Source organism: Lepisosteus platostomus, chromosome 4, assembly GCF_059453375.1.
Source record: "Lepisosteus platostomus isolate fLepPlt1 chromosome 4, fLepPlt1.hap1, whole genome shotgun sequence".
Taxonomy (NCBI): domain Eukaryota; kingdom Metazoa; phylum Chordata; class Actinopteri; order Semionotiformes; family Lepisosteidae; genus Lepisosteus; species Lepisosteus platostomus.
In genome coordinates, this window is record NC_142614.1 from 32,644,964 (window position 1) to 32,672,655 (window position 27,692).

The 27,692-nt window shown below is 35.2% G+C and overlaps 1 protein-coding gene across 2 annotated transcripts in view; it reads left to right on the forward strand.

Annotated features, from left to right (window-relative positions):
- The first annotated feature begins 374 nt into the window (after positions 1 to 374).
- plpp1a (phospholipid phosphatase 1a) overlaps positions 375 to 27,692 on the forward strand; it is a 51,201-nt gene continuing 23,883 nt past the window's right edge. The window contains exons 1-2 of one of the 2 annotated variants that reach the window (XM_088629402.1): positions 375 to 867; positions 15,823 to 15,977. In XM_088629402.1, coding sequence (XP_088485528.1) covers positions 810 to 867; positions 15,823 to 15,977 — 213 coding nt within the window. In that variant the 5' untranslated portion in view covers positions 375 to 809. Of the gene's footprint in view, positions 868 to 15,822; positions 15,978 to 26,092; positions 26,245 to 27,692 lie in introns of both variants that reach the window. The other variant, XM_088629403.1, reaches the window with a different exon arrangement.

Genomic DNA, 27,692 nt, shown 5'->3' on the forward strand with positions numbered 1-27,692 from the left:
GCAGATGACGTTTTTCAGATTCAGTTCTTGAGCATTAAAAAAAAAAAATTCTGTAAAGGTACAATTATCGCCCCGCGGAAAATAAGCGACTGCATCCTTCTTATCCCTTCTTAGATTCCCACTGTAATGGTGTTCTTTAAATTGGGATGAGGTGCAGTATTCATAGCATAGCAAAAGGAATCCATTCTACTAAAAAATACAAATAATATGCTAAAGGCTTATACAAATTCATACTGGGGAAATCCCTATGTTAATAACAAACAGCACTGACGTATAAGCGGAGGAGTGTTTAACCTCTAAAGTGTAGGCAGGGCTGAACTATACGCAACGAGTTTAGAAGGTGGAGCGATTTAGACGTGGCGAGGGGTTTCGTATTGTTCTGGCAAGAACCCGATAGGCTCCTCGCCTGATCCCTGCTACAGTTATCAACATGACATCTTTGAGGGATCATCTCTCCAAGCTTAGTTCGGGACTGGATTTCACCGCATCGGCAACAATAGAGAGAATTGGTGCTTGATGAGACGGTGGGGGTGGGTCAAGTTTAGTGAGCGAGGGTCGCTTTTTGTTATATGTAAAAGAAGATTCTTATTTCCTAAAAATTACTCCAGTGAAATCGCTGTATGAAAAAGATAGTCGTCTGCGAGAATTTAAGAATTCAAACGACGTTTTATTTTAAGGCTTAATTCACAGAAGATACAGAATTAGACTTGAGTTTTCTAAAGGGACGCCGATAAAACCTCTGAGAACGTAACGCCATATAAGGAACAATTGACTATTTAATAGGGAACTGAGGAGCAAGAAGAGCGAACATGTTTGAAGGAACAGGAATCCCATTCGTTGTCCTTGATATAATCTGTGTTGTTCTAGGTATGTATTTAATGCGGCAATACATAAAAATTGGACCACTGAATAATTATGGCGTACAGTTCATGGTTATGTGGTGTGCTTAGACTATTTCTTGCATTACATAAAATATCTTAATATTGTAAGTAGTTACAGGCAATGGACATGATTTGAGATCTGCATTTATACAAACATACATAAATCATTACAGGCCTCCGTAAAACCTACGGTGACAGGCTAACCAAAATCGTTTGAACCATGAACAAATGTTTTAATTATACTATAAGATACAAAACAGAGCATTTATATAGAAAACAGACACATATGTGGAAATGTGTGTGTGCAACTGTTTAGAATCCTTTTGAGTACTAACACATGGTTAGGGTTTTATGTCTTTGTAACAAGACTCAACATTTCACGAATACTGAGTTTATGAGGTTCTTAACTGTTGCGCTGTAGAAAAATGCAAAACACTCAAAAGCCGCTGCTTAGAAGGGTGTTCGTAATCTAATTAGCATATGGACTGTAATACTGCATTAAATTGTAGTTCTTGTTGTCTTTATCATTGACTGAAAGTACGCCTGCGCGTTTAAACATGCTTGTGGGATTATTGACACTGTTTCCATTCTGTAATTAGCAGAAGCTGGATATACTTTGCATGTGTGCTGCGAGTAATATCTTTTAAATGTACAAATTTTGAAATGCATTTATGTTTTTGTATGATTAATACGGTTTTATTGACATATATGTCAGTAGGCATGAAGGTATGAAAAATAGTGGTAAATAATAATAGGAGAGCAGCAAATCGTTCTGTATTTGTGCTAATTATATAAACGTGCATTATTGTAACCATTTTGTTTACTCTCTTGTATTGAAATGTTTATGCGCAACTCTTATCAAATAACAAGGATGTCAAGGAGTGTTTCGAATAAACAAATTATTACTACCGGAATAGTTAGTCGCTCAAATGCTACGTTCTTAAAATAGTTTTGTATCAAAGTTGCAGTGTTTCCTGGTATTAGATGCAGCGCAAATTACAGTTTGTAGCGGTAGGTTTATATTTAGTATATATACTTTACTAAATGATCGTCTATTGGTTGTCCTTTATTGCTGAAGTTTAATGTCTTAAGTTCTTTTTATGTACATATTGTACATAAATCTACATTACTAGTGTATATACTGTACCTCTCGCCCCACGCGACGAAATGCTGTGGATTTATAAAACATGATCTGTGTTGAGTAAGATGTACTGAGTGCGGTTTCTTAATGGTATTTGTTGAATTGCCCTTAATCTAATTAGTTATATCCTGGTGAAGTCAGGTTTGCATTTATAACCAATGAGTCACTTGTTTCCTTAAAAGAATATAAAACTCCAAGGAATCTAGCTTGGTCAACATTCTTCATATATTCATATGAGATTTTAAAGAAGAGCTGGAAGTAAGTCATGCAGGTAGAGAATGATTTGAAGTATATACACAAATGTACAACACCATGGCTGAAAAAAAAATCAAAATCAAATTCCAAACCTAAACCCCACTGAAATGTTATAGCAGAACCTGAAGTGAGCTGTTCATGGCCTCAAAGGTCACTGATATGAAGCAGTTTTGTAAGGAAGAATAGGTCAAAATTTACAAAAGCCAATGTGAGACAAACAATTACAGGAAACGTCTGGTTGAAGACATTGTTACTGGGTATACATATTCACATGAGGATATTTAGTGTTGGGGCAGTGATTAACATTCCAGCACTGGAGTTTCTGGGTTCAATTCTGGACCTGTAGTGCTATCTGTGTGAAGTTAGTGCGTTCTCCCCATGTTAGCGTGGGTTTCCTCTGGGTGCTCTGGTTTTCCCCCACACTCCAAAGAGTGGTAGGATAATTGGGTTCCTGAAAAACTGGCCCTGTTGTGGGTGTGTCCATGTCTTTGTGCCTGTGTGTTCCCTGCAATGGACTGGTGTTCCATCCAGGGTGTACTCTGCTCTGCACCCATTGCTTTCTGAGATACCTCCCGTAAATGCTGTATTGGATAAAGGATTTAGAAAATGGATGGATGGAAGTAATCAAAATACATCATTTCATTATAATCACGTTATTTCAATTTGTCTTCATCTATTATGAAGGCTTTCATGAAGGTCTAATTACATTAGTACAAAAATATAAGTAATATTAGTATTAGTAATAACAGCCTAGGTGGTTCACCAACATTTTCTAGACACTGTATATTGTAGAAAAGCCAGGAAATAACTTTGTGTCTGAATTTAACCAATAGCAGGTTATGTGCCAAAAGGCTCCTCAGTCTAATTTTATTGTTGAAAACATACATTTGCTTAAAAAATGTGTGTTGTTCATGCAGCCTTGTTGTCAAATCTGTTAGCGTTATAGCTTAATACAGTTGTAAATGTATGTCTGTGTTTTGTGTGATAGCACAAAAGTGTGTTTATTTGCATATAAGTGTAGGTTTTGGGGTGCTTTACTCTGATAAGAAATCCTGACTTACAGTATTACCAGAACAAAATCAGAATGAAATGCCTTGTAATGAAGAACATCTTTTTGAAAATAATTTTTAAAATGAGCGGAAGATGTACTAGGGATTCAATGTTCCTTATATTGTACATTGTGTTTGAAAGGGGTGGATATGTATTTACATAGCTGTTGATGGTCCTGGTTATATTCTCTGTGTTAAATGATGTAGCTGATTTTCTGCTTCTGCCTTACCAACTAATTGTTGTAGTCTATTCTAGGATGTGAGTGTATAGAATGAAGTTTGTAACGTCCTTGATGTTACAAGATGAGCACAGTGTAGGAGTGATGAGGATGAATTTAATGTCTTATTTCTCTTACACTTTGAGATAATGATTAGCTCTTTAAGAGATGGGAGGAAGAACATTTTATTCTTTGTGAGTTTGGAACAAATAATTGCATCAGCCTGGTTTGTCAAATGCTATATTGGTCTTTAAAGAATTAGAGCTCACAAGTTAACTGCACTTAATCAAGTTACAGTTGTGTGTAATGGTTAGATGAGGACAGCTATGGTGTGTTAAAGGATAACAAATGAGTGACAAATGGACATTTGTATTGCATCAATTACTTTTAAAGATGAAAGATTTGAAAGTTGTATTCAATTAAATATGTTCAATAAATAGTAAGCATTATTTCCAAGTATTAAAGACCCACAAGCTAACGTTAAGCCTTCAATACTGAGAGAGGAAGTAGTAAATGCACAGTTTGTGGTTTTTAGTTATGAAGAAAGTTCAATCCGTCCTCGGCTAAAACTGTGATATTTCTGAAGGTAGCTGCATGGGTAAATGCTCTATTGTAAAGTAGTTTGTTAGTTTAGAAACAGTGATGTATGCGAACATCAATTTGTTTTATATTTTGGCAGACAGTGAAGATAAATGTGATATGAACTTAACTGTAAGGTTAGCTCTCATAACCAAATCCATATGTTGGGTTTTATATTACACTTTCAGTGCAAATATTGCTGAAACTACTACTTGTCAATTTCATTGCTAACGTGACTGAATTAATAGCATTAGTACTTTGGATTTCATCCTCTTACCATTCTATCAGTATAGCAGAGTGGTTCATGACATTTTTGTAACAGTACCCTTATGAAGGTTTTAAAGTAAGCTGCAAGCCTTTACAGCTATATTTATATCCATGGCTAACCATGCTATCTACCTTTCCTCCAAATTTCCTTTGCTTTCAATTTACAAAAAATAGAAATACTAGTCAGCCTGCTACAGGAGCTGAAATATGAGGTTTTTGGTAACTTGTTAACTTCTAAACTATCTTGATGTGATTGAAGTTTTAGATAAGTACTGTAAAATATACAAAATGTAGGCAGACATTTCATACAGTGGTTTGGTGACATTTAATTTTTTTTTGTTTTATGACTTGTAAAGAGATTAAGAATGTTTGCGAATGTAAAACCTAAGTGAATCAATGTGAAATCCCACTGGCAAGACTTTAACACAGAAGTCACTTAAATAGACACATGAGTCTAAAAGACCTTCTTATCTAGAAACCATAGATGGTACTGAAAAATCTCAAGATTGTTCATTGCTTTGCAATGTAGGCCTTCTTCAGTGCTGTGATGTATGTACAGGGGGTGGACAAAATAATGGAAACACCACGCAGTGTATAAATATTTATTAACTAATAAGTAGTTGGACTGCCCTTTGCCTTCCAAACCACTTTAATCATTCTTGGAATACAGTTCTACAAGTTTTGAACTGTTTGTAGTGGGACCTCTAGATTGGACAGCTATCGGACTATTATTCAAGAAGTAAAGCCTCCAGTTCTTTGAGAGATGAAGGAAGTGGAAAACTACTACGTTCTGTGCTCCAGAATGTCGCATAAAGGTTCAATGCAATGATGTTTAGATCTGGTGATTGGAGAGGCTATTGAAGGTGTTTGACTTCATCCTGGTGTTCATGAAACCACTGTTGAATCCATTTAGCACTGTGCATGGAGCCTTATCATCTTAGAATATGGAAACATTTTGAGCAAACCATGTTTACACCATATGGTGCAACTAATCACCTAAAATGGCTTTGTATTCCTTGGTTGTAATTCTAGCATGCAGAGTACCCAATGACCCATCAGATGACTGCCCATACAATAACAGATCCATCACCATGTTAAACAGCTAGGAACAGGCAGGGTGGATTGAAGGCTGTCCTTCCTGTCTGTCTACCCCTGTTAGTGAGCTTTGAAATATGTTGGCAATTAGTTTTGAAATTAATATGAAATTAAGTAGAATCCTTTTTAATTGTGATTTATCCATCCATCTGCTAGTCACTGCATCCAGTTCAGGGTCGCAGGGGAGCCAGAGCCTAAGCAATGGGCACACAGAAGAAAACACTCTGGACTGGATGCCATTCCTTTGCAGAAGGAGACACAAACGACACAGACAGGCACACACTCACACCAGGGCCAGTTTTCCCAGAAGCCAGTTAATTTACCAGTTTGTCTTTGGACTGTGTGGGAGGAAACTGGAGAACCTGGAGGAAGCTCACTCAAACACGGGGGAGAACATCTAAACTTTGTGAAGAAAGCACCCCAAGTCCAGAATTGAACCCAGGCCCTCAGCACTGCGCGGCAACAATACTAATCACTGTGCCACTGTTACGCCCACAGCTGCAATTTAATTACTTAAAATTATCAGTCTTTTTCAATAGGTGTGTCCATTATGTACAACTTTGCAACTTGTACAGTGGCATTAGGTGTTTCCATTATTTTGTCCATACTCTGTACGCCTTGTGTGTATTAGGCAATTGTGGCCTTTTTCTGGCATAGAGTCTAAATAGCTACTGTGATTGTTTTATAAGGAAAGTTTAATGCAGTTCATGTCCAATGGTTGACTGGGCAAAAGATGTTTCATGAGGTGTCATTGTTCTACATCATCTGCTTGTGTTGCACTGGCCTTTTGTGACATTCAGCAACATTTTCATGCTATACAATAAAACCTTGGTATCTGGACAGTCAAGTAGCTTGAACTTAATATTTTATGGGGAGGATACAATATTGGTCTGCAGCTGTTGAAATGTGTTTCATAGTAATATTTTTATTATGACTGTTAACTGTTTCATAAATGGTGTTAGTATTTATTGGTGGCAAGTATTTTTTTATAGTAAAAGGAATACTGTACATGTCTGTGTGTGCCCTGGAATGGACTGGTATATTTAAACTTGCACCCAGTGTTTCCCAGGAATAAGCTTGTGATTGGATAAGTAGGTATTCAAAGTAATGTGATGTGATGAATACTGTAAACTTACAACAAAGCATTGTTTTCCCATTATTCAAGTTATTGCATGTGCAAACAAAACCCTGCTATGATGTTATGCAGTAGGTTACCCTGTATTAGAGTTAATTTTTTTCCATTTTAAGCAGAGCACATTATCTTTACTTTTTTGTTTTGGCTTTATTACTATTAGAAATACAGCACTACTGTACTGTAGTAAAGTTTATTTCATGGTAATAATAGACAGCAAAGTAGATTAAGTGTGTTCAGTCCCTTGTCAAAGCCAGGTCTCTCTTCTGCTCCTGTGGTTTGTCCAATTCTCTTTCTTTATATTTCTTGTATTTAATGGTATAACACTCACATACAGGCATTACTCTTGTAATGGGTCTACACACAATGTGCATCAAACGCTTTCTTGACAGCTTTCCTGGGACTGGATAGCTAAAGCGTAACCCATGATGCACTTCTGCATTGTCACCCGAATAATCATTACCTAATTAGACAACTGGGAACCTCATTCTTGGAAATGAGAAATCCTGGAATTATAATAAAACTGATATTGTTCCATATGGCACAAATTTAAGGTAGCACATGTAATCTCATGTGTTGTCCATTGCTGTTGATTCTCCTCTGGTCTGCTATATAATTTAAGAACATAACATAAAGGTTCCAAAGAAGAGGCCATTCACCCCATCTACTGTTTGGTAGTTAATAGTTCATTGATTCAAGGATTTCTATCGGCAGCTTCTTGAAAGAAACCAGTGTATTAGTTTCAACAGCATTGCTGATATCTTGTTTCATACTCCCACAATCCTTTGGGTGAATTAGTGCCTCACACCCTGGTAGGTCTTCAGTTGCCAAAGCAGCACTATATTTTCTATAATGTGGTGACCAGTATAATACACAAATAATGTCTTAACTATGTGTCATATCGTTTTGTTTGACTTTGACTATCGTTTTATTTCCGACATTGTTTAGAAAATGTAAATGATGTGCCAACATCACTTAAGTTTTGAATTTTATCTAATCTTATTTAATTTAATTTGCCGTTTTTTCAGTGTTCGCTAATCCTCCTTATTTGGTAATGTCTGCACACATGTTTTTGTTAACTATGACAAATTAAAAACATGACATAAATTAAAATATTATATAATTTAAGAAAAATGGTTGTCCGAGTACAGATTCAAATGGTACTACACTAAATACATACCCTAATTTTAGTATTAAACTTTATCTCTACACTCATATTTCCCTGAATGCTTATGGCCTGCAGTTTGAGAATTAAACTTTATCAACCTTCTGAAAATCTAAATATACAGTACCATATCATATGTTCTGTGTGTATCCATTACGGTTGTTGTTTGTTCAAAGAACATAATGTTAGTTAACCAAGACTTAAATTTTTAAACCATTTTGTCTATTTCCTATATTATTTCTATATAGGCCCTCAAGTTTAGTTCTAGTATTTGATTTCATGACCTTGTATATAATAGAAGTCAGACCTATTGATCTGTAATTACTTGATTAAATTTTCTCACTTTTTATGAAAATGTCCCATAGTTTTTAAAGTATTATTAGTATTATAGTACAGTTTTCCCATCTGTTGGTCTTAAATGAATTTGGGAAGATTGGTTTCTCTTGTTTCCTTATGTACAATTTGGAAGATACAATCTAACCCTGGGGAATTATAATGTTGACTGCTACTAGCAACCAAAATGCTGTTCTATCCAAATACTATTTAACACTATTTTACAACTATTCAACTTTGACCTTCTCCTGCCTGAGGCATGATGTTAACTTATTCCTTTTGTGAACATCTGTATGGCATACTCATTTAGTATATTAGTCATTTACCTTTCATTGTCTAGAAGGTTCCTGTTTTTGTCCCAAATATGTTTCTGTATCTCTTTCTAATATCTATTTTTACCTGTGTTTGTTTTTACCTCCTGTTGTTTTTTAATCATGTTATAATTATGTAATACTGTATATATTTAAACAAGTATGCTTTTTCTAAAGGTAAACAAAGGTAAATTACTGGCTAAAACAATTGCTATCTGACAAACAATGCTATCTGACAAACTTACCAAAGTAGAAAAATTGGCCCTTAACCTGGTTTGGTTCTTTCTTCCTATGTTTCCCCCGCTACGCATTCTTTGTGTAGTTGTTTTTTCAGACTCCACAAATCTGGCTGTCACTCACCCCACTTCTGGGTCTTCCATTTTGAATGAAGATAGATTTGAAAACAACATTCAGTCAAGTCTAATAGTATGTACTGTATATATAATTTCATTGGAACATTCTTTTAAAAAAAACTCAGATTCATGAGAAACATTACACTGAATAAAGTTACTTAATTGGCTGTAACATTGATTCACCACTTGTTAACGTTACTGGTGACATTCAATTGTTCCTTGTGATTTGAGTCACTTTATGCATTAAAATGAAGTACCCCTGTATTAGCGATCTTTACCTTTTGTGGTAATTTGGACTCATGCATGTAAAAAAGGTGCTAAACTGAGATAGAGACCGAGAGCAATATTGTAACAGTAACATTCCTCTATTCTGTTATCCGTTGGTAGTTGACATTGATGTATTTTTATATCACAGGTTCTCAGCTGAGTTAAGATCCATTCATATAAGTGTTCAGTGCATGGTGTTAGTACCAGATTAATGGATTATATTGACATTGAGGTTGCTTTAACAAGTACAAGTACAACTTTCAGAATGTCAAGGTAATACTGTGCACTACATCAACAACATACAGTAAATTTGACTATTAACATTGGCATTAATGCCCCACCATCATAAAGTAATTGCCTAGGATCTCAGACCTCAGTTATCTGTCATAATCTCTTTTATGTACAGATTTCCTAAGATTTGACAGTCTTCTAAAACACAGTGTGTTGATCTGAATTTATTAGAAAACACTCACCTTTGCCAATACAACATGTTGGTGCATAAACTGCAATCAGACAGCCCAGTGCTCTTGAACATGATGTGATCATTGTAGGAGTTCCTGCATTGATTATCAGTAGAACTCAGTCATGTGACGACTGTATTATTTATGGACCTTCTGTGGAGTCAAATTATATTAACAGCCACCATTGCTGCTGCTCAGAAGTAATCCTTAAGTGGCCCCTTCTAGGACAACAACTGTCAACTGGCAGAATTCCTAAAGCTTAGTGATGGTGGATGAACCCTGAATGTTGTAGTGATTTAGTAGTGTTCTTACTAACAGCATTCCTAGGGTGTGTTCCCTCTCTCTTTTGTTGAACTGTGGTATTGTGGCAGCATGATAAAATCCAGCAAACTTGTTTGCGTTTTACATGTGCAGAGCCATTTCGTACATACAAATTCATAGATTCACATTTTTACTATGCACATTTCAATGACGCTTTTTGCTATTTCATGCTGAGGAGGTAACAATAAGTACAAATAGCTTGCAATGTATGTTTAAATATTACAACATTATCTACATTTACACCATCTCTTTAAAAAGCATACAGGTGCTGAAAATGACACGTGAATTTTTATTACATGTATGTGCAATACACAATTATACAAATTTTGCATACATATTCAAATTTGTCTGCAACCTTTTTCCGGAACTGATTGACCTCCGTCATGCAGAGTACCAACTGTAAACTGAATTAGATAAATTGTACTGTTTGCAGTTGGTAATTTTAATGGCTCTGAATCTTAATACGGTGTCTTAAAGTGTATATTGGCATTAGTTCATGTAAAAAGCTTTTGCTGTTTCAGATTTTCAGCCAGGCTGAATGTTCACTTTCAAGTTATTATTATGCATGGACAACCAGATTTTCAAAGCATCTTTCTCCAGAGTCAAATTTGACCTTCATATGGTTTGTAACAGTAGGAAGATGTCAGTCATGAAATACAATAAAATATGTGAGGGAAAACAAAACAGAAATTCAAATATTTTTCCCTTAAATATAAGCCATTTGAATAGGTTTTTATGTTATATTGGATTAAAAAAAACACAGCAGTCAAGAGGAACCATGACCAAAGAACTGTTTAAAAGCATTTATAATCACTCAGTCCTCAAAACAGTCAACTAACAACAGTCATGTGCAAGGCAAAGCATGCTACAAATTCCACTACTTTTACAACTCTTAAAATAAAAAAAAGATATATCCTTTCTTTCAGCCTTATATTCATCATCAAGAAATGTGTTCCCAACTTACTTTCCATTACTACTCTGGATTTAGTGATTGGCTTTATAGGGCTGTGATTTGTCTTGGAATTACTCCCAGCCTGCCTATGAACAGTGAGATTATTTCCAGTGGCACGAAGCGAGAAACACAGATCAGATTGCAGCAGCCTGAGAACACAACTTAAACCTAAGTGAGCTTTCAAATGTTTGATAACGGTGGAAGTTGAAGGCCCATTTTACCTTCGATTGACATGTTGGATTTTATCATTTATCATTATCAAAATTTACCGTTCTAACTTTTAAGGCATTGTAACCCACCTTGAAGGCTGATTTGGATCCAGTTTAATTGAGAAATTATAAAGAGAGGTTGCTTAAATAAACACTGAACAAGTATTTAGAAAAAAAAGGACCAGCACTGCCTTGTCCAGGATGCCTAAAAAGCATTCCTTTAGGGCTTGCAAAGAACTCCCATGTCCTTGTGGAAGTAAGGAGGAATGTTGTGTTTTTAACCAGTGCTTTCCTGTTGCTTTGTCAAGCACAGCAGTAGTTTTTGTTAGGATTCAGCATGCAAACAGTTCTCTGCTGACATTTCCACAGGGGGTGATCATGTGTTCCTAAAAAAAGGACTATTTTTAGGTTACCAAGGGTTCAGCACAGGATCAGCTGTTGTAGTGCAACACTGGCACTCTGTTTGACATATTGAGGTAATCTAGTGGGTATTTCTGTGATGCTTCAAGTTTTTCTGCAAATGATTGGTTTTCACTTTTCACCTACACAATGATCAGAACATTACAAAATAAATTAACACTTTGTGTTCACTGCTATTAGTGCGGCTATTATGCCAACTAATGCTACACCTTCTTCTGCTACTTTTTATTATTTAGTAAAAAACATACAGTGATTATATACACCATTATATATTAGTTTCATGCTTATAAAATTGCTTTTCTAGAAACATGCAGGAATTCATTCATATCAAAGCAAGTGGTTTAGCACAGTCTGCACGTGGTACACATGAGGTTTCTGTGTGCTCGTTTACTCTTGTTTCCAGAGGCGGGGTCTTTCAAATGGTCTTTAAGGAACCACTGTTAAAAGCTTGAACTCACAGAGCAAATATTGTATTTAATTTAGCTGCTGTCTTAATGCAGCATGATTTATTAATACGTAAGAATATGAAATTTCCTTTAATAACCTCTGAAACATTGTTTAAAGGGCTGCATTGCTCAGTTGCAAGATATATATTTTTTGTGATTAGAATTCAGCATTTAACAGTAACATTTTAAACGGTTATAATCTGGTGTTAACAATTGATAAGGGAACTGATGGAAACTAAGTAGCCTGAGTTGTAAACAGCAAAGAAATAAACATCTTTTAGAAATTCAGATGTGTGTTGGTACAGTATGTGGTTTATTTTTTGTCAGAAGATGTACTTTAGCTGCATGAACGTGCATACTTAAAGAAACAGCTATAGCACTGTGCCCCACTCCCTTGATTATGTTACTTTGCTCTATAATATTGATCTGTTAAAATGAAACTGGTTGGAGGGGCTTTTGCTATTCAAACATCATATATCTCATTTAAACATGTATCTGTTTGGAAAAAATAAGTTACCACTTGTTAGAAAATGTTAGGAAATATGGGATTATTGTTCGTGAAAAGGTTGAGGAAATTAATCTTTGGAAGCCACTGTGTGAAATGTCTGTTGATTTATATATTGACCTCTTAGTGGAAAGTAGGGCCTTTAGCCCGCCCATGTTAATCTCAACTGGTCATTCTTACTTTTATTGGCAAGAAAGGCTACAGATTTGTATTATAAAAATGGCTGTCCAGCAAGATGCCTCATATTCACTTCTCTATTTAATCTTTACTGTAGCAAATGCTGCTCTTCAGTGTGTTCTTGTAATTTTATCAGTGAGGAGGCAGGTTAAGATGGAGATGTGCAAAAGTGAGGGATTTAATTTAATTTCAGTATTTTGTAGACACATGTTAAAGTGCTGTCATCTGATTGCAACTATTCAGGATTATTTTAATTGTATAGTTCAAAGTTTAGGTACAAACAAAATGATGTTGCCCTTTGCATCAGATGGATAAAACATGTGATGCCTGTGAACTTAATAAAAACATTTAATATAATCTAACATGCTTTTCTAAAGCAAATACAGACCATTCTTTATCCACTTTCATGCCACGAGTTGCTGTAGAATTTATTGACATAGCAGTGCTTCAATGGGCCTCTTCAGTGCTCTTAGCAATACCTTTAAGATAAACAAAGGTACAGTATTTTATAAACCCGATTACTTGAAAAATTCTTGTCAATCAGTCACGGAAAATCAAATTAAACAGGACATCTAATAGAATGGAATGCGAAATGTTCTATCCAGTGGGGATGTTGTTCTTTTGGTTTTGTACTTTCTGAAAAAGCATCATAGGGCATAACTGTCAAGACTGTACTACCTCTACCTCTAGTAGTCACTACTACCTCTTTCATTAAGATTCTGACGTTGTCAGGTCTACTCTGATTTTATAGTAATAGGTTCATATTTCAATGGTTTCAGGTATTTTTCAGGGGTTTAAATACATAATATATTTTCTGACTTATTTTCTCTTATAAAGCTAAGGTATTAGAATTGAGCATTAACAGCATTTCTAATTTCTTAGGTAAATCTGTTTAGCATGCACATTAATTAATATAACTAAATTTTGCGTTTTTCCATCATTCATATAAATGTATTATGTTATAATTGAAACATCTTATCTTATCTCTTTTGCCTGTGCTGCCATTTAAGTACTGTGAAAAGCTTGTTGTAGGTGAATGGGTTGTTAGTATTTTCAGATAAATTTCAAGGAAAATATATTTAAATTAGACTTCTAGCCAACAAAGTAATACGATAAGCATTGTATTTGACTTTGATTATACATGGCAGTTTATCCCACTAGCTTTATCTTGAATGTGGCAGCTACAGTGTGCACAGGCACATCCCCTGAAGTTTGGCATACAAGTCACAAATTGCATTTCACAACAAAACAAATTGTAGTATTATGCCATTTATTGTGATAATAACAAATATCATAGTTGTATTTGTTAGGAAAGTCCATGCCACAATATTAAGTGCTTTCAGTATAAGTGAAAATAATATTGGATAAGATGAAAATCTAAGAAAGATATCCCATGTGTGTAGTTAGTGCAGCCCTAAAGGAGAAATTGTAGAAGAATACTACAGTTTAGCAAGAGTTTGAAACAATTTTTTGAAACCACCATGTGATTCACCACACAAACTTGTCTAACAGACCTTTCGGGTTGTGATGTTTTTTAACACCCACGAACACTACAAGCAAGCATGTATTATAGTACATGTGGTTTGACAAAAGCAGCCTGGAAGGAAGCAGCAGTTGAACTGAGTCAATTGTAGATGCTCCTTTTTCAGCTGCAATACGTGTCTCTGCTGGTTTTGTGGTACTCTTTCTGGCCATTGAAAGTAATGACTGTTGATCGGAGATCGCACTACACATCTACAGTATTTATGGTATTTACTGATTGTTTCTTTCTTATTTCACTTAGTATACTAACATGAACAATGTATCATGTTTAAATATTAGATTGGTTGTAGTTGTAAAGATAAAGTCAATTCTCAAGTTAAAGGTGTCAGTTTGTGTCATTCACTGTATGATGACATTATATCAAACAATTTTTTTCTGGTGCATGAACTGAAGTATGAAACCCAGGCAGTGGGGACGGTCTTGGTATGTGTAGCTTATGATGTAGTTTAGTTGTGGCTTTTGAGTTATAAAAGAGAAAGTTTAACTATATTCAATCTCTTTTGTCTGCTTTTATGACAATGATGGCACTTCAGATTGCTAAAAGTCTGTCCTTAAGTGAAACCATTCCATAGTGCTTTGATGTGACATAACTTCAGTGGCAATTTCTGACTCGTGCTTTAGCCTGCATTTAAAATGAAAACATTCTGCTGAGAGTGAAAAGTATATAAACCCTGGATACAAATACCATACTGTCAATACAACCTATTTACATCTCATTCCCATATCTGAGTTTTACACTCATCTCCACTGGGAAGCCCACCTCATGTAGTGAAAGTCAGTGGTCAATATAACACCAAAGAGCTGGCTTGATAGATACTGGACCCCTTCAAAGAAAGTAGTTATCTTTCTGGGGATACAGAGAATAATAACAACAACCTTGTTTGCTGCATAGACATTTTTAGGCAGTGAATTTAAGGATTACTAGAGAAGTGGATAGCAAGTAACATTATTTGTTCCAACATTCCCTTTTCCCCTCTGTTGTTATATTGTGAACAGCAATTCACTTTTACACAGCACTTTTCATTCCAACTAAGAATGGAATCACAGCTATTGCACAGCTGAAATAACAATCCTATAACACAGTGTAGGCCCCTTTGGGATAGATGCTTTTAGTTGTAACTTGTAGCTTCAAAATCATCATTTCTGTATGATTTTGTTTCTAAAGTACTTTTCTTGTAAGCAAGTCACAATTTAAGACTTAAACTGATTTGAAAATTCAGTTAACTCACATCAATGTATATTACTGATATTTCTATATGAGAAGCTGTAGCATGCACTAAATTCCTTGAAGAAATCAAGAATAAAGTCAACACTAGTAACTTTCATGAGGAATTCCTGTAGATTGTAGGCTTTTGTTCTGAAAATCCTGTTTGTGTTGGAGAGTTTGAGTTCTTTTGGCTTTTTAATTATTTTTTAAAATTACCACTGAATGCATTTTCACCCTTTAATGATTTAAGTGCTTCTTTTAAACTGGGTAGCTAGAGAATAAAGCTATAAAGCTGCTTTGCTTTTTATTATATGATGTAATTCTATGGGCCACAGCAGATCTTAAAAAAGAAATGTGTTTAAATGGGTTAGAAAGCACTTTGAGCCCAAGACCTTTCTATAATTACCTGGTGTTTGTACAGTAGCCATCAAAAAGGCGTTTTTCTGATGAAACATACTTGATTGGTGTGGAGTGTCTTTTGGAGAAAGATTGGACTGAAATGTTAACCCTTCTGTGTTTACCCTTTCCATTCACAGCTGGTTTGCCGCTTGCTGTTTTTAACCTGGCCAAAATAAAGCCTTATCAGAGGGGCTTTTTCTGTAATGATGACAGCATCAACTACCCATTCCATAACAGTACCATCACCTCCACTGTCCTCTACACAGTGGGGTTCACTCTGCCAATTTGCTCTGTAAGTAACTCGCTTTCATAAGCAAAAAGGGGAACTGGCTTTAAAGTAGCATGCTGCATGCCAGGGGGCTCAAATGAGTGGCAACCAATGGTCCAACAGCATTATTAAGAAACAATGTCATGTGCAATGCAATACACACATTTCCTCACCTGGCTATCTCAAACATGGGATATATCATATACAGAGGTATATGATGTGAATATTGTGTCATTTATATATGATGACAGTAATACACAAGCACTGTTCTCATTGCTTTGTATTTAACATCCCAGAGGTTTTTAATGTCTGCTGCAATTGGTAGTCTATTGCAATTCGCACATCTTTTGTAATGTGTTGCTACATGTACAAGAAGAAATGGGGGTCATCTACAGTATGTGTTGTCTACTCTTCACCTCTGGAGCAATCATTTCAACACTATACGTGCTGGGGTCTTGTGTACTGAATTAATTAAATTAACTGTATTTGATCTAAACAATTAATACATTAGTGCCTAAAAACAAATGCCCCAAAGAATAGAGGATAATTTTATGGGTTTTCTTTTTGTTAGTTGAAGTAAGTAATATTTTCAAATGATAAAGTGGTCCTAGTTAATTCCAATAGATTACATGTCCTTCATTTTTCTCTTTGCACCTCAACTGTTTACAAAACAAGTAAATCAAATGAAAAGCCAGATCAGAGAGTTCCATCCTGTATTCAGTATCTCAGCAACTTGTGCTGTGAAACCCTTGACAGAAACCTCATCTGATCTTGGAAGCTAAGCAGTTCTGGGCCTGGTCAGTACTGAGATGGGAGACTTCCAAGGAAAAATCAGGATGTTTTCTGATACTGGTGCTGGTGGATAAGTAACTGGCACTTTTTCCTCTGAGCCAGAATTTCTACTCTATGATGTAGGAGGTGCCATTCTTAAGATGGTCCTGACTACTTGTCTTTAAAAATCCCATTTCTTTGACTAAAATCCACTTTCCTTTAATTCAGTTGAAAAATGTGCATCTGTTTGTGCATCCTCTTGGATCTGCTGTGTAGTGAGGTTGCTGGAGTAGAATGGCACACATCATCAAGGAGAGTGTTGCCCCGATAAATAATGTCCTTTGGGATCTTTTGAAATAATGAGTGCTACAATATATGAATACAATTAATTCGAATTTAATTGTGAGTGCTTAGGATAATCTTTATATTCAGTCATCCTAGTTTTTGTCAGTGACAGAAGTGAAGCTAATGGAGGAGAGTGCATTTCCAATTAAACTACAAAATCCAATGACCGAATCCTTGTATCTAAAGTAAGCACAAAAAATACGTATTTTCCTTTTGTTTGATTGTTTTGTTCTATAGAAACCCCAGATGTTTGATCATTGTAACAATTGTAATCTCTCAGAGATGTCATCTTTATTAAGCTTTTTGTGATGTCCCATCTGGGTGCTGTTTCTCAAGGACTTCTTAATACTTACTTGAAACCCCTGAGCATGCCTGTGTGTTTTAACTATACCTGCCTGACATGTGCACTGTTTGGTTATCTTAGTGTCTATGAGTGCTTTCTACAGAATACATAACTTATATCAAGGATATCTGGAGTATGTATCATACATGCTGTACCAGTACAATTATAAATTATCTTTATGGAAAAAAGAAGTAAAAGCTCCAATGTGTGATGTCATGGATAGAAAGTGCTGTTTAGGATACTATTTCAAACATCTGAAGAAAACCAATCACTACAGTGCCAAACAACTAATGCTGAATTTTTTTATTACTGTTATCTTCAGAATTTATTGGACAACATTTTGGATCCAGACCAGAATGTGTACAAGGATGTATTGGATTAGGTGATTAGAAAATGTTTAACTTTGGAAGACACGCACACCCAAAAGATTTAGTTTGGTAGAAGCTGAAGGCTAAAATCCTGCCCCAGATTTTTAGAGCATATTGTGATGGCTATGTTGCATTGCCTGTCTAAGAAACTAATGTGAAGTGCATAACAGATTTAGGAAGGAATTAGGGAATGAGTTAACCTTCTTATAGGGTTTAGAGAGTGGAGGAGAATGGATCTTGTCTGTTAAAGAAGGAGGAGCTTTATGGGGACTTTTTATACTAAACTACTGTTCCACTGCAAAAGCAGAAACTATTTTAGTCTACCAAGTTATTGATATTAAAAATAAAGTATTCAAAGAGTTTCAAACAATGTGTATATCTAAGTATTTATAAAATCAACCATGTTCTCATTAAGATGCTTTATAGTCCTTCAGATAGTTAGTTAAGGGTCAAAATTTGTATAGGAATGGGGGTTCCAGTAAATTATTGGCCATAAATCTAATTCTTTACATCCTGTTTTCCAAAATGCATAAAGGGCAATATTACTTTCATAAAAGGAAAATCGTATAAAATACTCCATATGCATACTTTAATGTGGCTTTTAGTGTAAGGATGCAATAAATTCAAAATTATTATATTTTCAAGGAATTACTATACTGTACATCTAGCAGTTAAGGCTATTTTGCAATAAAAAGGTTACCAGTTCAATTTTGACCGCCATCGTCTCCTATGCAGCTCTGCTTTTAATTATGAAACTATAGCACATTAACACAGTAATGGATTTGTAAAGACCATTTTTAATTGACTCTTCCTCTTTCTGGATTTCACTTGAGGTTCTCTCTATGAAAATGGCTGGAATATTTTCTGGTGAGAAAAGCAATGGCTGATGATAACTTGCATGATTTGCATATGGAAAACAGCTTAAACAACAAGTATATGATATTTGTATGTGATGGTTATAATTGTAGGGTCTTGTCTTTTTTTCTCTTGATAGTATGAGACCATCAGACATTTTACCGCTTCTACTTTCCAGCATGAAGGGGTCTTGCCCCTGGTCTGTCCCTTAAATCTATTTCAATTTGATGAATAAGTATCCAAACTTGAAATGCAAGAAGGCTTCTCTCCAGAAAATAAAACCATGAAATGGCAGAAGTGTTTTATCACAAAATAAATGTTGCACATGGCTGAACCTAAACAGAGTCCTATAAATTGAATTGTATAATAGTATATACTGTATCTTAATTGTTGTTTCAGCACATTTAGTTTGATGCCCACTGTTTTACTACATTATAATTGTTGAACATTTTTGCTTTAGACTGGCAGAGAGCAATTCAGTTCACAAGTGGTACTCACAATGCAGCATTTACTGGTAAAGGAGAAGCAATGTGTAATACCATTCTAATTCATTCATCTTTAGCAAAGTCGTTTTTCATAGCATTTCACCTGTTTTGAGCTGTAATTATTGTCTTTATAATGTGTGTTTGCACTTACCCTGTGATGGAACCTGGTACATTCAAGGCTGTAATTCCATTTTGCATCCAATGTTTCTAGGAGAGTTTTCTTATTCCAGTAATCCTTACTGAGAAACGGGGACTTTTTAATAATGGATAGATGGGTGGAGTTGTCACTAAAATTGTGTACTCTTTAAGAATTAAACTGCTAAGTTACAAAGTATTAGCTAAGGGAGTAATATAAAAAGCATTTTGTGTTCATTTGTTTAAAAATTATTTTTAGCAGGCATAAGGGCAGTGGGTCTGCACAGTGGTGTAGTGGTTAGCATTGCTGCCTCACAGTGCTGGGGCCCTGGGTTCGATTCTTCCTGGAGTGCTCTCTGGCACGGAGTTTGTACGTTCTCCACATGCTTGCGTTTCGTACAGGGGTGGACAAATAATGGAAACACTTAATGAAAAAGGACTGATATTTTGAAGTAATTAAATTGCAATTGTGTTACAGTGGCAATACAGTGGTATTGCTGCCTTTCAGTGCTGACGCTCTGGGTTAAAATCTGGACCTGGGGTGCTGTCTGCATGGACTTTGTATGTTCTTCCTGTGTTTGCATGGGTTTTCGGTCAGGTGCTCCGGTTTTGTCCCATAGTCCAAGGACATACTGGTAGTTTAAATGGATTCTGAGAGGGAGTTTTTGTTTTTATATCAGTCCAGTGATGGTCTGGTGTTCTGTCAAAGGTGTATCCTGCCTTGTGCCCGATGCTTGGTGAGCTCCGTGACCCTAAATTGGATGAAATAGAAAATGGATGAATTGATGGATAAGGGCAAAGATATTCAGACTACAGAGTGATTGTCTACTCCTTTATCTGGAACTGAAAAGGAAATTTGGATTGTGGCAACATCCTGCTGTAGCAACAGATAACAGCAGTACTAGTGGACCTGCCCACTGCAGGCCACAGCCCTTTAATTTTGAAACCCTTAGGCTTGTGCCTGTATATAGAAAGACCAAACTGACTTCAATGAGTCGTTAGATCTTGGGGCCTCATGTTCTTGTAAGCAGTAAAATGTTTTTACTTGATTTAATGAGTGAGCAGTTAAGTATACAAATTTATAGAACTTAGATGTTGCTTGATTAAATGCTATTTTTTTTCTGCATTGGGTTCACAGCATATTCATTTAAATTATGTTTTAGTAATGTACATTTAGGCATGTTTAATTTATTTTTACACCAAATGTCAAATGTTTGGTTGACAATAAACTGCAAACAATCTTTGTAGCACCTTGTCAAATCTGTTGTTTGAGTGAAACATCTGTATTTTGCCTCCCTCTTTAGGTTGATCAGTAATTAATTCCCATTTTTATCAAATTATGTAATCCTATTAATATTGTATTAGGTTCTGAATGATTGGTCTGATTTAAAAGAGCACTTTTTGCAGGTTTTCCCCTACTAGTTATACACATAAGTATAGTGCATTTTGTCAGATGTGTTTACAGTGATTAACTTAATAGAAGAGTATATTTATTAAAAATTAAACATGTAGACATTCCTCATGTACTTTAACTCGGATACACTCATTCAAAAACTGTTTTGGGTCATGTCTGTGCTGAGAAAAATAGATTTTTTGGCAACTAAAATGTTTTTTTTTTCTTCAGCTGATGAAAATCCTAGTTAAAAGGATTGATATGACACCCCGTAATCAATTGGATAACGTCACTGGTGATTTGTATCTTGGGATGCTCAGGGATAGTAATTTTACTGAAATTACAGCTCTACTACAACTTTTTAAATACAGGTCAGGTTGTGGATGTGAGGTAGCAAGGAGCTGATTGCTCTAAAAGCTTGTGCAGCTTCTAAAAACTTTCTTAAAAAATACTGAGCTGTGAGCTGGAGCTGCAAGTATGAGCCTGTATCTAAATCCTTGCAGAGAAACCAGGTAATTTGATGGATGATTTCATTTGTGAAACTGAACCAGAAGTGTTCAGTTTGTTGTGAAAGTAATATAACCGACAGTTTGCAATTTCAGTTACTGCTTAAGGGAAGTCTACAGTCTTTTAAATCATGCAATTGTTTTAATAAGCTGATTTAAATAAAAAGTAGAACATTATTTTAAATCTAAAACTTGAAAAGGGGCATATATCATATTTCCACACAAAAGCAGTAATGCAGAAATGCTTGTTACTTAAAATGAGTCCCCATTATGGCCATTATTGTGGCCATTACTGTGGCCATTATTGTTGTACATTCAAAAATGGCTTGACTTAAAAAACATAAGATAATGTGGACATCCATAGAATTATAAACCTACCAAGACTCTTTCCAGTTTTTTGCTGTTATGATTCTGTGGTTTAGAATGAAACAACCAATTTTAAGAAGCAAAGAAAAACTGTCCGTTTTCTTCTCTATAACGTCCATCTTTAATATATTGCAAGAAAAAAAGATTATAAATAAAATAGAATACGCTACTAAAAGCCTTTCCATTCTTTAGACAGAAGGTATGGAAATATACCCTTCAATAATAATAAAGTAAAATACATTTGAAGATGCTTATTACAGAAGAATCAAATAAGCAGATCTTGCTAAATGTTTACAACGACTGTAAACAACAGACCATTAAATCACACTATTACATACATTTCTGTATAAGGTTTTATTACGTCTGTAAATGATTAAGTAGTTAATGTGCTTGTATTCACAGAAGAGGACTTACCAGAGTAGACTTTTGCTAATACCCTAGCAGCGGCCTGGATACTAATATAAAGTTGAGTCACTGAGTTTTAAAATACTTAATGTTACAACACCTTTGGTGTAACATCATAAAGAGAAAATTGTACTGTCAGCAGGATATCTCTTAAATGGTCTATGTTAAGCACACAGTGAGCATGAAAGTAAACATTGTGCTAATGTGGTCATTACTTTTTATCATGTTAAACTTGGATGTTGTTCAGGATAATGCCAAAATCTTTTTTTGAACTTTTCTCTTTGATCTGTGTCAAAAGCTAAAACGTTTCTTGTCACCCTGTGGTTTCAGGATTAATATGTCTACTTTGTTTTGCATTTTTTTAAATATAACCCTTCTACTGCTGAAAGTAAATTTCATTCATGTCCCATTCAATCCCATCATCTTGGTTAAGATTTTTAAAATTAACAATATTTCAACAAATTTAAGTACTGAATTTTTAGTTGTATTGATACCGTGCTGTTTTTACGGATAGGATTGGATGGAAATTTAAATATTATTTGCATTTTTAATGGACTGTTTTCATTTGGTTGCATGGTTGACAGAGTTCAATGCTGTAGTGAGATTAAGATGCTATTTAAAATTGAAGAAAATATTACTTGTAATTTTCAAAAACCACCAGCCTGCAATTAAACATTAGTAGAATGGTTGGTAGATCATCTGTGTTTTTGCAGTGTCATTTGTACAACTCAGAATTCTGATTTGTCTTACAGACTGGTTCAGCAAGCTAAATTTGTCACTGACTGTGGCGTTTACTATTTTAGTATCTTTACTAGTGACTTGAAATGTTAATTTTGTAATTTAGTTTTTAGAGAAAAGCAGACATTTGGACTGACCGAAATGGCATGCTCAAATTTAGTTGTCTAGTCACTTCTTTATACAAGTTAGTTCAAAGGCCCTCTAGAAAGTTGTAAGGAATCATATCAGAACTGCATTGATTTAGTTTCCAGTTTCTAAAATCCTGGCTGCACAGGTGTGGTTTATTTCCCTGTGGGGTTTCTTATATTTTAGTATGTGCTGTGTGTGAAATAGCATACTGTACATAAGTCTGTACACAACAAAAGTAACAAAAATATGTACACAACAATCAACACCCGAAGAAGATAGTGTGAACTACTTTTTATATTTCTACATGAAGTGTATTGTGAAGGGAAATTCAAATTTATTTTTCATTTATTCTATTAAATATTTTACATCTACATTGTCATGGGGGCCCTTCATTCTTTATAATCTACTTGCTTTAAATTTTGTCTATATTCTTATCCAAATTGAGAATTCCTTTTTAGTGAAAAGTTCTATTATTGCGTAATTTTAAGATTTGTTTGAAATAATATGGAGATTCCCTTGCACTAAACCACTAGAAATATATAAATGAAAGATCAACAATTGAAGGTCCCCGTGACAGTTATGAAATTGGATTTAGTTGTGTCTGTAAACAATTAACTTAATCTCTTTTTTTTCTGTGACATGACAAAAAAGCTCATTCACTACAGTGTAAAAGCAGCTGAGCTTAACTCAAAGTGAATTAGAACTTCTATAACTGAGACATGAGCTCTCCAATACAAGTCTTTTTGCATCCTTTTCTTGTTCTAATTTATTGTTTAATTTTACACATTCTTTAAGTATGTACAGTAGGTCAAAACTGTGGGATTCACACACAGTCATATGTTTTGTTTTTATTTACTACAAGCAGATGAAGGTTTCCATGCTAACCAGCCCAGATTTTCAGAGCAATATAGTGGCTGGCAGATAATCACTGACTCTTTGTTTTGGGAGTTCACTTCACTTCCTTACCTCTAATGAAAACAAATAGAATACAGAAGTGTAAAATGCAAGAGAAACTTTGTGGGAAGTTTGTTCCAGTAGTAAACACATGTAACATCTGAGCAATACATGGGTACTGGATTAAAGGTATCACTCATTTAAAGAGCTGAATTTCTCTTTAAAAACCTTGACCGCATTATTTAATTGTCATATCTGCCTTGTGACTGCCTAGTTACATTGAAATTAACACTGATTTTTTGCAAAATGTAGTATCTAAATATATTTTTAAAATGCAGTGAAACAGTCAGGTTAGCCATTCACCAGTTTTTAAAGAAGTTAATCATATGAGCTCAAACCATCATAAGGCTGATCTGGTGAATACTCCTTGGGAGCCATTACTCATATACTGTAGTACATCCTGTGATAAGAAAGGGTGCTCTGCCTTTTGAAAGCCATGCAAAATTATCTACAGGATGCTTGGCAGTTGGCTTCAGATCAGTACTCTCAGTTCTGTTGAACTGCATTATGATTTTTTTTGTTAAATTTTTCATTGCTTCTTAGTTTGTTTTGGAATGTCTGTTCAGTGACTATTAAAGAGCCATGCACTCAACACCGTAATGCTGACGTACTACAATACTGTACCCTTGCAATGGTTCACAGTTTGTTTCCCCTCAGCACGTTTTTTAACTAAAACTCCCTTTTATCTTATGTGAACGCATGGATAAAGTGCTAAATTAAGCTTCCCTGTATTATAAATGGATAGAAATGGTGGTATAAAAATGTTATCAACATAACAAGAAAACTGATTCTTAAGAAAGTCATCAAACATAATTGATTGTAATATATATTTTGTGATATGAAAACAAATGAACAAAGTTTAATTTTAAAATTAAGCCTGGGAACAAATCCCCGATTTTAAAATATTAGCTTGCTCCTTCAAAATGTACATACCCAGATGGAATTGATTATGTTAATGTTTTGTGCTCAGAAAGGGTATTTCAAATTAAGCTACTTTAAGCCTGCATTATGAAAGGAATTATATAAATTCCATTGAATAAGATAAATTACCTGTAACTTCAAGGGTTTCTACTGGCTTTTGTGTTTGAGTTTTCACATTCAGCAAGGACTTTTATTGCAGTGGTGGGGTTTTTACTGGTTTAAAATTCCAACGGTAAGTTATTGTACAATATAGGCATTTTATTGTTACTTGCATTTCCAAAGATACTTGACTTCTAGTACAAAAGAATCCTATTTCTAAGTGGAATTCAGACACAGCTTAATGGTACTGTATTGAAAAGAAATAGTTTATCAACCACAAATTGGTAATTTATAAAAGATGAAGTAATGAATGACCAAAAACAAAAAGTTTCATCTCATAGAGAAAGATGGTGGCCAACCTTCACAGAAACATTAGATTAATTTGCACTTTCCGGCTATTTGCGGTCTTATTTGTTACATAACTGACCGTCTATAATTTCTATGGCTTTCCTGTTTTTGTGGCAAGTAACAATACAGACTGTCACACACAATACAATTTATTAAAATGTGTAAGAAAAACAGCAACGCACTCCATAATCAATGATTTGAGAGCCATGTGCCAGTGCATCGGCTGTGAAATACAGAAACACAACATTCATTTATCTCTAACAACTACTCTTATTTCCTACTATGATACAGCTAATAATATCTATTTGTTAATTGTAATTAAACAGGTTAAAAAAGCTGCACAGTTATAATCAGTGCCACAGCGTGCTTTTTTTAGAAGACCCCACTCTTTGGGAAAACAGCCTTGAAATAAAAGGACCAGTACTGACCATCTTCATTAATAATGAAGATTTAATTGCCCAGTTTGTGTCTGGCTAATTTGAAAAAGCCCATTGGAACATGTTGTGATAGCTTCTAACATGTCCTGCACAGGATTTAGTTTTAATTATGTATGTCCTGTTCAATTCATAGCAAATATAAGATAAATTATATGTATTTAATTAAGCTAGATGTGGAATAATAATGATGGACTGGAGCTACCATAACACCCTGATAAATCTTTTGGGCAATAAGAGTTGACTTCTTTTTGTTCAAACTTTTTCTTTGTCGATTAAATTCCAGAGAAGACTGGAGCAGCAGTCAAGTGCAGATTTCACTATTGTACTTGGATTTTTCTTATTTTTCTGAAAATCAGTAGATTAAACTACATTACTTTATCTAAATCCATTTTCTGCAAGTAAAAAAAAGCTGAATTGTGTACATGCCTGTTCAAGAATATGTTGTCATCCAGGGAAGCTACAGTTGGTTCTGTACCTTTTTGGTATTTGGTTTGGAAATCTCCTTTTAATTATCCTTTTATTTTTTCATTGCTTTTGCTAGCTGGACTGCCATTTGCAATACTCACACCACGGCACAATCCATTCAAACGAGGATTTTTCTGTAGCGATGAATCAATCAAGTACCCTCTTAAAGAAGACACCATATCCTATGAGTTATTAGGTGGAATAATGATACCTCTCACAGTTCTCGTTGTAAGTGATTTTTTGTATTATCCAATAATACTCTTGCCTTTTCTGCTCATTTGCTAACATGCCATTGCCAATAGCAATCTGTATTTCAGCAGTTGTCTTTTGCATTGCTTTGCATAATTGCATACTTTCGCTCACTTAATTCTTTGTCTTGCTGTATGCCCAGTAATTACTGCACCCATATGAAAAACAAATATGTGGGAAAATAACAGAAAACACTTTTAATATTCAATATGCTTGGAATGTTATATATACTGATGGAAAAAAGAAACACAACACCTCCTCCTCTTTCACGCTCTGGCCATCCCGTCTGCGTGGAACAGGCTGAAGAGTGACTGATCTGTGAAGTGGACCTAATGCCTTTGCTGAAGAGTCCATCACACCCTCTGTCTGGCCCAAGCCAGTGGAGTGTGACGTCTAGGAGGTGTGAGCAGAGGGCCTCTGAAAGGTCGCCTTGCTCTAAGGCCAGCAGCATGGATCCTCACTGTCCTGTCACTGATGCGGGCATTGTGTCTGCTTGCAGTTTCAGCAGCAGTATGGGTGGCAGATCTGAAACTATCTCTCAGATGGACCAGTCTGATGTGTCGGTCCTGGTCTGATGTGATCACTCGAGGGCAACCGGATCTTGGACGGTCATCTGTTCTGCCGGTCTGCTGAAACCTTTTCTGCAGCTGGGACACAGTGGAGTGGCTTACTCTATAGTTTCTGGCAATGTTGGCACATGACATGCCTGCCTGCCTGCAACATGGCAATGGCCCTCTCTCTTACTTCTGGTGATATTCGAGGCATTATGGAATGCACAGAAAACTGACTAAGTGTGGCCTTTTCTTGCAGTGACCTAAGCTTTGAATTAAGGCCTTTTTAAAGGTGACCTGATCAGGCATTGTTCCGCCTGGACCTCATTGGGTAAAAGTGCACCTAATGAGCTTTCGAGTGATTGAAAGGTGGAATGCCTCACTGCACAAGCTGGATTGCTAGTCAGAGGGCTTAAAACAAATTGACAAAGTTTTGAGAAAGTACAAAAACTATAACTATAGTATCATCATTCCAGAAAATGTTGTTTCTTTTTTCCATCAGTATATATAAGAGATGATTATAAATAGAAATAAATGAATAGATATTTACAAAATATGAAATATAATTCCAATGGTATTATACATTGTTTAAAATGAAGTAGCCAAACACGTATATGCAAATGTTTTATTCAGATGGCATATCCTGCCCTTGAGTACTGTATTTCTTTTTCATATGGAGTATTCTCTAGCCTAACAAGGAAACTATCTACAGTAGCTTTGTATATGCACTATTTGAAACATATATGAACCTATACACCCCTGCGTGAAGCTGACATGTCTCAAAATAAGAAGAGACAGGTGATTAGCTCTCTTAGGTTAGTACCTGGTTTTGCAAAATACATTGAAATTAAAAAATCCTTTGGCCTCCTTTATAAA